Source organism: Saccoglossus kowalevskii, chromosome 19 (assembly GCF_978046115.1).
Source record: "Saccoglossus kowalevskii chromosome 19, keSacKowa6.1, whole genome shotgun sequence".
Taxonomy (NCBI): Eukaryota; Metazoa; Hemichordata; class Enteropneusta; family Harrimaniidae; genus Saccoglossus; species Saccoglossus kowalevskii.
The window spans coordinates 12,170,512-12,187,633 of NC_140659.1; the positions used below are offsets into that span (position 1 = coordinate 12,170,512).

General features: G+C 35.9%; 1 protein-coding gene across 1 annotated transcript; it reads left to right on the forward strand.

The window, feature by feature from the left end:
- The first annotated feature begins 201 nt into the window (after window positions 1-201).
- Window positions 202-16,824, forward strand: LOC102809662 (dnaJ homolog subfamily B member 12-like). Its single transcript, XM_006822832.3, has 9 exons — window positions 202-355; window positions 5,424-5,586; window positions 5,687-5,832; window positions 8,639-8,809; window positions 9,113-9,231; window positions 9,915-10,024; window positions 10,117-10,171; window positions 10,280-10,388; window positions 10,882-16,824. The coding sequence occupies exons 1-9, from the start codon at window positions 211-213 to the stop codon at window positions 10,995-10,997; spliced, it is 1,134 nt and encodes a 377-aa protein (XP_006822895.2). The 5' UTR covers window positions 202-210; the 3' UTR covers window positions 10,998-16,824.
- Window positions 16,825-17,122: the final 298 nt, after the last annotated feature.

Below are 17,122 nucleotides of genomic sequence, written 5' to 3' on the forward strand. Positions count from 1 at the left end.
TCATTTACAAAACCGTATTCGAAAATATCTCAATGTGGCAAGTTACACATATTCCCTTGCAATAAAAACAGTGTTTGTTGTTATCAAATTAAAAAAGAGTTGCATAAAGTCACCAAAAACGATTTGGGGGAGCTTTAAAATGTTGGATAAAAAGTATATTTGAACACGCATTGTGTACTAGAAATTATCCGTTAGGAAATAGTCCAATATATGAAATCCAAAATGGACGGCAATAAGGACGAGAGTGAGCGATGTATTGAGATCGCACAGCAATATATCGCATCAGGAAACTGTGAGAAGGCGATAAAATTTTTACAAAAAGCTGACAGATTATATCCATCCAAAAAAGCGAAAGGTAATGTCTAACTTTTAGTGCAATGTAATGTAATCCCCCCTCAAAGACGCGAAGCCGGGGAAGTTTTACAATGCATTTTTGGAATCATATCATTTATTTTCCTGCGTTCTTCCGACATTATTTTTTTCATTCTGTCTATTTTTTTCGAACTTCACTAGTATGTTTAGTGCATTTTTATCAGGGACATCACCAGCTATTGTATACATTTTGTATACAACGAAGAAAATTGCTTTAAAAAATGTATGCGCGATGTCCGATGGCCAGTTATTATTTGTTAAGCTCGCAACTTACACACTTAATACTGGTACTAGTATAATAATCGTGTGTTCGTCGTGGTTATTTTACGTCACGGTCCAATACACTTGACTTCCTGGCGCATTTTGGATGAACCAAAAGCCCCTATCATATTATTAAGTTCTGGTTTCCGCGTACTCAATTATCAGTACGAGGTAAATAATTTTCATATTTTGGGGCCCTACTAATGTCATAATCTTTCGATATTATATATGCAAACAAAGTTATTATTTCACAGTGTTTGCACCAGTAACATTGATTACGTTACTTACATTACTTTAAAAAATCATGAAAGCATCAAAGGATTAGGCACGGTTCTAGAAGCCGTACCTACACACGAATTAGTGACGTCACAAAATACATGACCTTTAATTGGGGTTGTTTCCTCGGTATATACGAATTGGTATATACAAATTACAATAAAGATACATAAGACATTACACATAAGGTAAAACAAATCACGTGACAATATAATGATAATAACGGTAATAAATCCTAGCTTAACAGTTGAACAGAACGATCATATAGTCAGTTGGGTCACGCCAAGGGTCACACACTTCGTTGCAAAATGGCCGTGTAGTTGAAACTGGGTCATGGTGTGACCAGTGAGGAAGACATTAAACACTCACAAAATCACAATAAAATGGGGAAGTGGTTGCATATTACGGCGTAGCCAACATGGGAAATAAAAAAACGCACAATACAAACGAAATGTGTTCGAATCACACTAGATACACACTCACCAGAACCGAAGCAATCAGAAACCAGCAATCGTTTTGGCTTTCCCGTTTGGAACATTTCTCATCGGAACATTGGAGTAGTTTGAAAAATGAACACCACTCAACGTCGTGGCGTGGTACACAAGCGTGCCATCGAGATACTGTGGAATACTTTATTTTCGCTGGAATTAATTTTCGCTGAAAAGGCTTTTTAGGCATTCTTTATGCAATTTATTTTCACTGATTTTTGATGAGTTGAATGTGAAATATAGGAAAAAAAGTATATTCGCTGGATTTTATTTTCACGGAATCATCCCTTCAGCGAAAATAACGAAAATAAATTCCAAGCGAAAATAAAGTATTCTACAGTAAAACAAAATTAGCTTGAAAAGACAGTGGGTTTGAGTTCCGCTCATAGCTACCTTAAAAACGTAAATCAAATGAACTGAAATCCCTCAAACCGTAACAAGTAAACAAAGAACGTTGCGAAAAAATAATAAACCTCACGAAACTCCACCATGCAAAACTTAATGAATAAATAATAAAATAACATGCGTCTTAAACTGAACGACGCGCAATTTGTTCAACAGTTTCCAGATTGTGGCAAGACATAAACAAGACCCAAGTCAAGGTAAGTTTTGTTGAAGTGTGGATGGCGTTCCCTATATTACGAAAACAATTCAGGCAACAGACTTATATCTCCTGTGGTGTTGTGGAATTTATACTGTGTCTGCGGAATTGTTGATTGAGGGTTCAAAGTCAGCAGTTAACATTTTGTTAGAAAGTTTCACAATTAAATCAAATATCCAATGATACCAGTATATTTATTTCATTATTTTAACAACTGGTGAAAGTTAATTAAACACGACTTGTCTACACCAAAATAAGTCTCAAATATTTGTCCACACATTTATTCTCTCAATTTAACAACTTGTAATTGTTGGAATTAATCAAAAGCGAGTTGTTTACACCAAAATAAGTATTAAATATTTGTTGAGACATTTATTCTCTCAATTTAACAACTTGTAATTGGTGGAAGTTAATTAAACTTGACTTGTTTACACCAAAATAAGTATTAAATATTTGTTGAGACATTTATTCTCTCAATTTAACAACTTGTAATTGCTGGAAGTTAAATGCGACTTTTCTACACCAAAATAAGTCTCAAATATTAGTCCATAAATTCATTTTCACAATTTAACAACATTTAATGATGGAAGTTAATTAAATGCGACTTGTCTACACCAAAATAAGTATTAAATATTTGTTGAGACATTTATTCTCTCAATTTAACAACTTGTAATTGGTGGAAGTTAATTAAACGCGACTTTTCTACACCAAAATAAGTCTCAAATATTTGTCCACACATTTATTCTCTCAATTTAACAACTTGTAATGGTGTAAAATAATTAAACGAGTGTTGTCTACACCAAAATAAGTCTCAATATATTACTTAAACGCGACTTGTTTAATCAGTTGACATCAATGCAACTTATCCGCAGACAGTGCACAACAGAGTATCATTATTGAGCAATTATTAACAGGAACGTGTCTTGGCATTAGGGTTAGGGTCGGGTCAGGTGTGGTCAACGGAATTATCAACAGGAACGTGTCTTGGCATTAGGGTTAGGGTCGGGTCAGGTGTGGTCAACGGAATTATTAACAGGAACGTGTCTTGGCATTAGGATTAGGGTCGGGTCAGGTATGGGCAACGGAATTATTAACAGGAACGTGTCTTGGCACTAGGGTTAGGGTCGGGTCAGGTATGGGCAACGGAATTATTAACAGGAACGTGTCTTGGCGTTATGGTCGGGTCAGGTATGGGCAATGCAAATGGCAAACACCCAATTGGCAAGATGTACTCTAACGGTTTATGCCATGCATATAGTTTACACACGTAAAAACACAAAATTGGCAATTTTTTGGACAATTATAACTCAATAATAGAAATATGTTGTATTTCTATATATATACACACTATATAGTCTCATCAAATGCAAACACAACCTGTCAATCTATTGTTGTCTGTGGGTCAGTTGTCTACATAGTGATCAGGAGGACCCGGGTTCAATTCCCATCCCTGCCCATCTTTTCTCGCAAACACTAATTTGCAATAAAGCTAAATGTGACAACAAATCATTCATTTGCATGACCCATATGGTTCAGTGGATATGTACAATGTCATCAATGTGAGAGATTGCTGGTTCAAATCTAGTACGGTTTAGTACGATTTTTTAATGCTAGTGTGAACAGTGCTCCTATAAATAGGACTTAATCCCATCACTTGTGTGAAGACACTCGTGGTACAGTGGACAAGACAGTGCGCTGGGAACTCAAAGAGTGCAAGTTCAAATCACGGACAGGACACTCCTACAAGACAAGATATGAAAGACGTTAAAAACATAAACAGCAACTTCTGTTTATGAAGAACTCAAGTCAGAAAAACAGAACACAAGAATACTACCTCACATGGAAGCCAGTCGAAGACGTTGCAGTATGAACACAGTTGACAGCTGGAAGTCACGTGCAACAACAACAGACACGAGGAGCATTGCTGCTCTCCAAATGCACCCCTTCTTTTGTATTGACCCCCTAAGGATTGCTAATCCCCCCTTTCTAACTCTTCCCCCAAAAATAATATATCGCCCCTTTTAGAATGTATTGACCCACAAATTAATGAATATTCATGAGCAAAGAAACTGCTAGGTCATGAATAAATTAGCATAATTTTAAAAAATTTGTATAAAGTGTAGGTCAAGGATTATACCAGTTGTGTCCTTCAAAATGTTAGAACTTTCTTAAATGTCCTGTGCTGATTCTATTGTTGTATTGAAGCCTTGCATGAGTTGGACAGAAGGCAGACATTTAATAGGACTGTAGCCTGTATGTGTTTCTTCATATATTCATTGATTAGGCTAGCCCATGATGTTATCGCTTCTTTTGTTATGTGTTTGTTTTATTAACATACTCCTTTGCAGGCTGGATCTATGTGTGCAAAAATATTGCAAATTATTGTTTTGGTTCTTAAAATCGCATTTATTTATAGTTTGTATCCCAGAGACTTGCATGTATGATGTACCTGACAGAACTAATACTGTCACTACTGTCACTATGTTTACAAAACCCCGGGTATGATGTTGGAAATTAAACACTGTGAGAACTTACATAAAAATCATATTTTTTGTGTGCCTGCACTAATCTTGAAAACGTATTTGTATTTGTGAATTTTATTGACCAGGTAATACCACCTGTTGTTTTGACCAGAAAAACGAAACTGTAATTCACGTAAGCACATGAACTACTAATGGAACTATTCTGGCAAATTATCTCTCGACTGGACAGTCTTTCTGTCTGTCGCATTATCTCAGAAGTTCTAGGACCGATTTTTCCAAAACTTAGTACATAGTTTATACATGATGATATTCAGAAGCTCCAGATTGTTCTTCAGTTCAAAATGGTGCTTATATTTGACCCCTAAATAGCTTGACATTGTCCATAAGTTGTGCTGGCTGTTTTGTTCGAACTTAGAATATTAGTAAAACCTGTTTGCCTAACGACCATATTGTGCGTCAAAAATATTTTTCATCTTTCCTTATAACTTGAGAATACAATCACCAAGTTTATTCAAACTTGGTACATAAGCAATATATATTATTCCACAAAGATGCAAGTTGATTTTTGTTGATCCTACCCTTGAAGACAAATCTGTTAGGCCAGCAAAGAGTTAATTTTGGGGGATTCTATTTTGACTCAAGATCCCTACAAAATCTGTCATGTTAGAGGGTACACATAACCCCAAATAGTATAGGCGTGACTCGGCATATTGCAGCTGTGTTTGCCACAATTATGAATTGGATGTGGTGAGATTTTGCTCCCAGAAACAGAAAATAGACATGCACCACCAATAAACATGAAATAACAGCTGTCTTGTGCCTTAAAGACAATGTGATTAACCATAATAACACAATAATTCTTCTTTTGATTAGGTAGGTTATAGTGATACACCCGTTGTTTTTTTCTTGACCATAATTTTTCTTTTTCATTTATATTGTTAGTTTTGTTGGAATCCCTTCAAAGAAATGGAAGTTCTCATTCAAAAAAGTCTGCTACCTCCAATGGGAGAGCCCATACAACAGATGAGCAGGTCAAACCTGACACCAATCAACACAAAGAAATCAAACTGGATTATTCCCCAGAACAGGCCGACTCTGTCAGAAGGTTTGTATTCTTCAACAGTTGATTTCAAGAATTCGTTTTTCTTAATAGTTCTTTCCAGTTTATCTGACAAAATAACACTTCCACTGTTCCTCAATTTCAGGATAAAAAAGTGTAAAGATTATTATGAGATCCTTGGAGTTCCCAAAGATGTGTCAGATATAGATTTGAAAAAAGCCTACAGAAAATTAGCATTACAGTTTCATCCTGACAAAAACCATGCACCGGGTGCCACAGATGCTTTCAAAGGTAAACTATTACAGATCACTTCTAGTAGTTAATAAACAAATTCCATGTTCTGATTGCATGTTGTACAGGAATTTGCATTTATACATGCTGGCTGCAATTAGCATTATTGATTCTCACGTATGTCAGCCTATGCTGTTACTTGATGGTATTTAGAATGATACGTGTATGACACCTCACCATTTTTACCTTGCCCGTATTATCAAAGATGAAAGGGAAAAGTATATTAAGAGGAAAATGTCTGTCGCCATCACCGTTGTTGTCGTTGTTAATGTGTGCACATTAACTTTACTAACTTCTATTCCAAACTTTGTATTGGTAGAAGTATTGAAATGATTTAGGCTCTACCTCCTAACCTTTCCAGATCTACATTGACATAGTGTTTCATTATCCAGAGCATCTACACGTACAGTAGACTTCAGACACAAACATCCAGTGAGATTTTGTTAATAACGAGAGCTACAAAACTTGGTTGCACAAATATTGATCAGGGGAAAGGGGGACATGATGATGGGAGAAAATAGAATGATATTTGAGAGATAAAAATAAGTTCATTGGCTGAGATTTTGACCACCATTTGCATCTACAATCACTTGCTAGGTCAAAATAGCTATATTGTTACAAGGGTCTTACCATATTTAAATCATATCCAATGTAAACTGGAAATTTAAACTGAGCATCATTTTGCTTCTCCAACACCTTGTATTAGAAATTTCTAAAACCGAACAATTTAGAAAAGGTATATGAATTCTCTGGATTGAAACAGGAATCTCAGTATCCATATAGATCTGGTATGGTTAGGAGCTTTGGGCACTCAGCAGATACGTTGTTCTAAGCATGTGATCTGATATAGTGTGTATAAATGAATGGGAGATAATCTATAAATAAACATGGAAATAGACAAACTTTTTAGCTCCGCTGTCGACTTTGTCGAGCGGAGCTTATCATATGAGTGATTGTCCGTCGTCGTCGTCCGTCGTCGTCCGTGTCAATGTTTTACTTTTTCGACTTCTTCTTGAAAACTACAAGCCTGAATGCTTTGATACTTGGTGTATATGTACCTTGGGTAGACCTCTCTCAGATTTGTTCATTTCATGATGATATCTTCAATTCTCTAATTTTGGTGAATATTTTTGTCATTTTTAGTAAAAAGTGATATTTTCGACTTCTTGTTGAAAACCGCAAGTGCAATTGCTTTGATATTACATATATAGGTACTACATGTGGACCTCTCTCAGATTTGTTCATTTTGTAATGATATCTTTAATTCTCTAATTTTGGTGAATATTTTTGTAATTTTTGGTAAAAAGTGATATTTTCGACTTCTTGTTGAAAACCGCAAGTCCAATTGCTTTGATATTACATATATAGGTACTACATGTTGACCTCTCTCAGATTTGTTCATTTTGTAATGATATCTTCAATTCTCTAATTTTGGTGAATATTTTTGTAATTTTTGGTAAAAAGTGATATTTTCGACTTCTTGTTGAAAACCGCAAGTCCAATTGCTTTGATATTACATATATAGGTACTACATGTGGACCTCTCTCAGATTTGTTCATTTTGTAATGATATCTTTAATTCTCTAATTTCGGTGAATATTTTTGTAATTTTTGGTAAAAAGTGATATTTTCGACTTCTTGTTGAAAACCGCATGTCCAATTGCTTTGATATTACATATGTAGGTACTACATGTGGACCTCTCTCAGATTTGTTCATTTTCTAATGATATCTTCTGTTCTTTAATTGCCATGTGCATTGCTAACAGCGGAGCTATCTCAGCCGACAGGCTGCTTGTTTATCAATATCATGTAGTTAAGACAGGTTTCAGTTAAATTTGGCATCAGTGAGCATGTTACTGTGCTTATATGCAATGCATTATGGGAGCAAACTTCCTATTGTATATAAATAATGACAAACTATTATCACACTGAGTAAATTAAATGTCAGTTTTATGTTATAAAATATTAAGATCATACAAAGCAAAATGTTGATTTACCGTGGAAACCAGTGCAAAAATGAACATTTTGATCATTTTTCCCCATCTGTTTCTTGAGAAATTGTTGGTATCTTCATTCAAATGAAAGTGCTTCTCCGACAATTTGAGAGTCTCTTCTCTGAACAATATTTTTGGATGTGTACCATGCTCATTATGCTATGTCCTCTAACCTGATATGATGCATCACTGATGCTCATAGATTTTTTGTGATGCATCTAGTCATGCTTATTCTCTAATGCACAAATGATGTAACAGAACATTATATATTGATAATTTAATCTTGAAAAACACCTTACTGTAGTTATGTGACCTTGAATTTCACATTTTATAAACAAAATAAGTGTAAAACAAAGAAAATCAGGGACAACAACATTATTGTTTGTACCTCGTGATGTACCGGTATATACTGTATAACATGTTGAAAAAGCGGCATGCAATTTTAGCGAATCTCTCTTGTTATTGTTGATTTCTTTGTTTGGTGGCCATTTTGAATTGATAATAAAGTCATTATTAGCGACATCTTGAATTAGCGAATCAGTTCTCTTGCTAAATTCGCGAAAAAGACGTGTTCTACAGTAGTGACATACATTTTAATTTTAACTGAACCAGCTGATGATAAGTTGATTTTGGGGATTCTATTTTTACTCCAAGCATTTATGTGTTCATGTGTTTGAACCTACTTTATTTTTGGGATTCCATTTTTATTTGAGATGTACAAAATAAGTCCTGTTAGAGGGTACACTGGTCCACAGTTCATTCATACTCACTTTGGTTGTAGATTTTTAATATTTGTGTAATACTCATTTTCAGCCATTGGGAATGCTTTTGGTGTTTTGAGTGATACTGAAAAAAAGAAGCGATATGATCAATTTGGTAGTGAAGAAGAAATTACTACAAGGAGGCGACGAAATCATCATCATCACCACCACCATTATCATGAAGATGATGACGACGATTGGGATTTCAGTCGGGGTTTTGAAGGTACTGTAACAGTAATACTGATATCTGTACCGTATTTGCTCTCAGAAGCACATATAAACCAAAAATTGCATTTGTTGCATACTGAATCAATAAAATGTGACTTATTTTAACCATAGCAAAAGATGGATGGGCCATTCTCATGATGCACTTTAATCCCCAGGATTGCAGAGTTGCGCTTTAATTTGGCTGATGCTCAACTAAAATTCTTTTAGCTACTACTGAAAATGTAAAATGGAAATAGTAGATTGCAATGCTATAGATCAAATTCCTTATTAATTTCTAATGTCTTTTTACTCATTGTAGGAGATATTTCTGCGGAAGAATTATTTAATATTTTCTTTGGCGGTGGCATGCCATCTAATCGTGTACATGTACACCGACGACGACAGCGTCAAGCACACAGACAATCACAGCCTACTGAGGTTAGTACTTATATGAATACAAAGAGATGTAAATGCTGTAGAAGTATTAATTATTCACTGCGTTTTAATTTTGCTATTTTCACTAATCCGCTAGATTATCTGTAAAAATCCATAAAATCATATTCATGTGAACGTGTGAGATGACAATTATTTTCTTGCCAAGTTGGTAAACTTAAAACCAAGTGAAATTGCTCAAATCATCAAAATAGTGAAATTAAATGCCAGTGAATATACCGGGATAAATGGTTTTACAGTAGTACATTCACACTAACTAGGTCCTGTATGGAAAATCAGCATTGTATCCATTTTGCTGACCTACATATTCTGTAATGAGTAATAGGCCATTAAATGATCAGAATTAGTGTCGGTACTGTATCATGATGATGACTAGCATCACCGGCATTATCAGACCATTCATAGGCCAAGTGTGCCAAAGTGCTGTGTCATGACGATCACCTTTCTGTATGGTGGCATCAGGTTAGTTTTCAGTGCATCACTGATAACAGAAGATAAAAAATGTTACTGATGATCAATCAGGAAAATTTTTTGAGGTTTGCCACATAGGAAATGCGACTTTGAGACAGTCAAGATCTGCTATGATATATGATCACAAGACTTGGGTCACTTTAGGGAGTATTCTTGTTTTCTACATGTAATTAATGTTTTTTTGTTTTTTTTAATAGGCATCCTATGCATATATGATACAGCTTTTACCAATTCTTGTCTTAGTAGTATTATCACTCTTATCTAGTCAGCTAATACAAGCACCTCCGTATACTTTAAATCCTAAAGGGTAAGTAAAGCATTTCTTCAATTTTATCAATATATTCTGACTATTCTCATTGAGTTATTTATTGTATTATTATTGCTGTTAATTATTTGTAGGTTATTCACAGAAGAAAGAAAAACTTTTAACTTAGAAATAAAGTACTATGTCAAGGTCAGTTTATGTTTATGATCTGTAGAAGTATTTGAAGAGTTCAGTTTTCAATCTTTCACCACTAGTGCCACACATTCTATAGTTTTCAACTTTTATTTGATTCCACAGAAAGATTTTGTAAAAGAATTTCAAGGACGTATCCGTGAAGTTGACCGAATCGTTGAAGAAGAGCACGTTTCAAATCTTAGAAATAATTGTTGGAAAGAACAAACTTATAGTAAGTGAAATCATTCATTGCGTTTATAATAGTGTATGCTCAGTAGTAAATGCAAGAATGAGGGTTATTTGGAGTTAGTTGCAAGCTTGTGTCTTTCTAGTAGTGTGGCACCTAGACTATGTGTATTATCTATGGAGCTTAAGTAAGTCTAAAGTCATATGATGGTGGTCCTTACTTGGATGTTTTGACTTTGAAATATTTTGGGTCATGATATATGGATACTCGCCTCTGATTCTTCAACATGATGACAAGTGTTGGTGTTTTTACTGGGATTGCTGCATCCATGTAGTTATTTTTGTAGTTTGGCCGTCATTGGGAGGGTGATGTTTGGATACTCACTCTCGATTCTTGCCCTCAAACATGGTGACAAGTGTGGGTGCATAGTTATTTTTGTGATTTGACCGTAATTGGGAAGGGGGTGGGTGGTGAGCAATGGAAATCCTAAATGATGATTATTGTCACTTATCAATCCTATTTTGTGTTCTATTTGCAGGAGAAAATCTGTTTTACAAAGCAAAATATTTCAGCGATAGGAAATTGTATGAAAAGGCTCAGAATTTGGGAACGCCATCTTGTGAAAAACTTCGAGAGATATATGGACAAGGTTAGCTGCATAGAAGTGAAGACATTTACAAATTAAAATAGTTTGACCTGTTATATACATACAATGCATCACTGTGTATAATGGTGCCTTCAACAAACTATTCTACATCTTGCATAGTTACGCAGTATAATCATGATATTTTACCACACCATCATTAACAAATTACAACTGGCACTGTTGTTTGTGAGGGCATAGTAATCAATCTTCAATATCAGTGTTTTTAAATAATTCATAGAAATTGTATTCATTATTTAAGATTATTCTAAATGCTATTGTTGAAAGGTTAAATCCTGGCTTACAGTTTTATAAACTTCACTTGCTCTGATATGAATATGGCAGTGTTTAGACAGAAATTTGTGGGGTTTAAGGACACATTCCCAGTTATCTATCTCTGCAATTTATGAATGGCTCAGAGCCTCTAATTGCTTGCTTGTACAGAGCTAACCATGTCATGTAGTTCTGTCATTGTCAGTATGCCTGGTCCACACATGGCTGACTGTTTTATCAGTATGCCTGGTCCACACATGGCTGACTGTGTTGTCAGTGTGCCTGGTCCACACATGGCTGACTGTGTTGTTGTCAGTATGTCTGGACCACACATGGCTGTCTGTGTTGTCAGTATGCCTGGTTCACACATGGTTGACTGTTTTGTCAGTGTGCCTGGTTCACACATGGCTGACTGTGTTGTCACTATGCCTGGTCCACACATGGCTGACTTTGTTGTCAGTATGCATGGTCCACATATGGCTGACTATGTTGTCAGTATGCCTGAACTACACATGGCTGTCTGTCTTGTCACTATGCCTGGTCCACACATGGCTGACTTTGTTGTCAGTATGTCTGGTCCACACATGGCTGACTGTATTGTCACTATGCCTGGTCCACACATGGCTGACTTTGTTGTCAGTATGTCTGGTCCACACATGGCTGACTTTGTTGTCAGTATGTCTGGTCCACACATGGCTGACTTTGTTGTCAGTATGTCTGGTCCACACATGGCTGTGTTGTCAGTGTGCCTGGTCTACACATGGCTGACTGTGTTGTCAGTGTGCCTGGTCTACACATGGCTGACTGTGTTGTCAGTGTGCCTGGTCTACACATGGCTGACTGTGTTGTCAGTAGGCCTGATCCACACATGGCTGACTGTGTTGTCACTATGTCTGGTCCACACATGGCTGACTGTGTTGTCACTATGTCTGGTCCACATATGGCTGACTGTGTTGTCACTATGTCTGGTCCACACATGGCTGACTGCGTTGTCAGTATATCTGGTCCACACATGGCTGACTGTGTTGTCAGTATGTCTGGTCCACACATGAGTGACTGTGTTGTCAGTATGCATGGTCCACATATGGCTGACTGTGTTGTCAATATGCCTGGTCCACACATGGCTGACTATGTTGTCAGTATGCCTGAACTACACATGGCTGACTGTGTTGTCAGTGTGCCTGGTCTACACATGGCTGACTGTGTTGTCAGTGTGCCTGGTCCACACATGGCTGACTGTGTTGTCAGTATGCCTGGTCCACATAGCTAGCTGTATTAGGTAATAAATTTCAAATGTGTACTGTATTGCTGTATCAGTAGCCCATGTGCTCACGTAAATGACAGAGGCGTGTCTGTAATCAAAATGTCCTTTTTTTAAATGATCAAGCTTACCATTAAGGTATTTTTTTCGGCTTCTATTGTAAATGTGCATCTAATGAGCAAAATACAGTACATGTATTTTTTTTAATCTTGTACTTCTGTATATATGATCTTGTATTGGTTATTATTTGCATCAACATTTCATTATTACTGCCATGTGCAATCATCTGTTATGTACATATATTTTTTTTCAGTTTATGTAGTCGTTTAGTTTCATTATCTTGTGTGGTGAAAACATTTGTCTCTCACTAAGATCATACTCTCCTCAAAGGTTGCTTAAGATGACATGATCCAGTTGACATGTGTCACTGAGACCACACTTTGGTGCAAGTCGCTGAGATCACATGTAGACACGAGTCAGAAAAATCACAGGTTGACATAGGTCACTGAGACCATAGGTTGACATAGGTCACTGAAATCACAGGTTGACATAGGTCACTGAGTTTACCTGTAGACTCGAGTCAGTGAAATCACAGGTTGACATAGGTCACTGAGTTTACCTGTAGACTCAAGTCAGTGAAATCACAGGTTGACATAGATCAATGGGACCACAGGTTGATAGGTCACTGAGATCTGAAGTTTACATAAAGGTTGCTGCAATCACTTATGAAGATGAGTCAACATTGTAGGTAAAGTTTTACAGATTGATAATGACATAGGTCACTAATATTACATGCTGATAATGTGACCGTAGTCATTAATAAACGTTTTAAACAGGTATCTGCAATATATTATTTTCTTTCTGTCTTCTGGAAAATTATATTCACGATCACCTAATTTTTGGATCGGGACACTTGACACTTACATCAAATATTACCTCATCTCAAATGAAAACTTTAAATCACTGTTTTAGATACTTCTTAGTAAAGCACAACAATTCACAGATTTATTTGTTGAATATATGATGTGTAATTCAGCAGCCCAGCCATCATTAAAATAGTGTTTTATACGATGAAATAAATGTACATAGTGATATTGTATGACTTGAGTGCTATCATTATAGCCATATCATTCTACTTACTTTAAAGAGGAAGCTGCAAATCACTAGGATTATGTTGAATAGAGAAGGGGAGGAGGCGTTGATGTTGTCACTGACTTTGATAAAATGAATAGACTTATGGCTAAGTTGAAGAGATAACAAATGTTTACTGGCCATGTCATATGCTACGTTCACATGGCAGCATTTTATCTGAGCCCAAAGGCTCGAGCCAGCTCGAGCAAGCAAAAATGGCCGTGTGAACGCGTTCGGCTCGAGCCAAGTTCGGCTCCACTAAACCCTCGGGGTTGAACTCCGATAGGGTTGAGTCCCGGCATGGCTCCGAACGTGTAAACGCATCGGGGCCCAACTATCGGAGCCGAAATCACGCCCTCAATCGTCTTCTTCGAGTAACCTCTCATTTCAATTATGGTGGAGACAACATCTTTCATAATTTCACGCAATTTCCTGCTTGAATAAGAGATACGCGTCCTAGTGCATAGTAACGAATCATTGCGATAGATTGGCGTACGAAATTATGCGACAAAAACTTGAAAGAACGACTGAACGGAAACTTTTTAAAGACACTAAAGATAAAAATCGTAGAAGCGATCGTGGTACGGTGACGTGTTCCTGGTAGGTTTAGATTCTTCCATAGTCCGTCTATGATAGATAGAGAGAATCTGTGATTCTTCCTAGGAGTTTTAATAGATACAAAATGGTAATTTTGCATGACAATAACTTGAGCGAATAGGCTGTATTAAACGTATTTTAGCTGCCGTGTTTCCTGTTTATTCGAGATACTAGTACCAAATTTAAAATACCAGTCATTGTCTTTTTACCTCCATGGTCAGGCTCCTTTTTCTCCTAGCTCAACGGCATCATGCCATGTAAAGTAAAAAACACAAGCACGACACTAAAATCGTTTTCAGTCACTAATTATTCAAGGGCACTGTTCCGCTCGGCTCTGATCGAACTGAATCTAACTCTGGCAGATCTCGGCTCTCGTTCGGCTTCCGACCGTATGAACGCATTGTAGATAATCTCCTGTTAATCCGTGGGAGGAGCAGTAGTTCGGCTCCGATAGAATGCTGCCGTGTGAACATAGCAATAGTGCACACCATACAATAGAAATTATCTTGCCACAGAGCCACATGACATGGATCTTTAAAGATCAGGTTCATGTTGGAGTAACAGTGTATTGACTGGATGTCATTAAAAGATAACGGTACACATCACAGACAATTGCTGCATTTTGAGCTGCCTGCTGACAGACTACGAAACAGGCTAATTTTTTCCGCCAGAAATGTTCATGATTCAATCATAACCACATGTGACTGAATTTCTCTAAAGTCGCTAAAAATGTTCATTGCTGTAAATTTCCTTCACAGTTGGAATAATCTACCACAATTCCCAGTTTTCTTTGCATGTATTGTGTTTTCAACATATCTGCTTGCATATATGCAGCTTATTGATACCTTGTCTAAAGTTCTTTGAAATAATGTTCAGGCTATTCTTTGTAAAAAATCCCAAACAACACATTGAACATTTCATGCAGTTTTCACTAACGGTGCATTACCTAAAATAATTACTAAAATCAAAAATATTGTTGCATCTGTCACATTTCCTCTTAAGTGTATCTGTAATAGAAATGCACATAAACCAAAAAAAAAAAATGCATTTATATATCTTTAAAATTATTTTGATCATAGACATGAATTACTTTACTTATGGAGCAAGTGCAAGTTATATGTACATTGTGTATATATCATTATACAGTGTTTATGACTATGATAATGGGTTATTATGCAAATCTGGCTTCTTTTCTCTTAAACTATAATAATATGTTCATGATTACAAGTCACTTGAAAGTTTCTATTTATTTTTAATGGTTGTGATGATGCTTACCCGAAAGTTGTAGCCATTCTAGATCCAGCCAGTTTTACTTGTTCCAAATCGGAACGTTGTAGCTAACATAATCCAGTTGAATCAAAGCAAATGTACTCAGGACAGAATTTGGTACATTGAAAAAACAAAACAGTTGCTCTGATTGGTTATGACTGTTAGGTATGAGGGTTGGGTCAGGCACAGTCTTGTATGTAGCTTTGCACTGACGTTGAATCTTTCGGACTACCACCAACAGTGCCGCATCATTCCTTGCTGCAATCTGGTAATATCATGTGTTATTTTTGCTAGGTCATACAATAATGAATATAATTGTCCACAAAATATCTATCCAGCAAACCACAGTATGGCAGATGTATGTTTGATTTCAAGCTGTGCACCTAGCACATCATTAACAGACTGATAAAGCAGATGAGTTGTGATTGTTAAGAATATCACACGTTAGTCGTATATGGAAAGCATTTTTTTTAATGCCATACCTACTGATGATTTATTCCATTCACTTTCAGTCCCTCTATCACTGGTCTCAAAATGGCCATGTGATAGAGGGACTGTGTTTTGAATATCTGGAGGCTTTCAGCAGGCAATTTGTTAAACCATTCAATGTAACTGCCAACTTAGGTTGTAACAATAATAGCAAGAAAATCAAATGTTTTTATTTCTTGTTATTGTGACTCATTTATTTCTGGTATATTATAATTAAGCTGTGGATTCTATAAATTGTTTCCAAACCCGAAAAATTAATGTTTTCTTTCTTCTTTTCAATAATAATTTGTGCAATTGAGATACAGAAAATGAATGAAAAATCTTTTGCTATATTTTAATATTATCTCAGTTCTGCATTTGGACCTTATGCTGTTGAATTGTAGGATCATGAAAAATACTAGCAGCGAAAGTTAAACAGTTTACAGTTTAAATAAGCATACTGTGTATGCTTAACTTTACAATAATTGATTCTCTAATACATGTAAATAGTCAACATTATTTTTATTTAATGAGTTCTCAAAATCTGGTATAAAATTACAGAGAAACTGTTTCTTAGCAATTGTAATGTTATGTTGCTAAAAACCATTTAATAAATTGACTACGCAATGGGGGGAAACTGAAAACATTTTTAAAGCTTCTCCAACTGATCACTGCATTATTGAATTATGTTTAACTCTTTTTTTTTTTTTGCTGTAACATTTACATTCTTAATTTAACCAGTACATGATAAAACATTGGTTATGTCATCTTTTTTTAAATTGCCTGGGTTTTTTTTTGTCTGTCTGAATTGTACAATAAAAAATTTGAGAAATTAACAATAGATGATGTAGTCTCTGTTTTGTTACAAACTAGTAAATGAGGATTTTGACAGTATTTAGACCCAAAAAAAATGTTTTGCCTTCTTTCCTAGCAAGAAAACAAGATACAAGTTCAACATTTAGTTAATAATGCTTTTCAATACATGCATTAATTCTTGTCAAGTCAATTCTTGTCAAAGTCAAATTTACATGGGGCTGGTAGGATAAAGGTCAAAAGCTGATATAAAGCAACAAAACAGAAAACAAAACACTTCCACATTCTACCATATATGACTACTTTAACAGTGCACAAAATTGC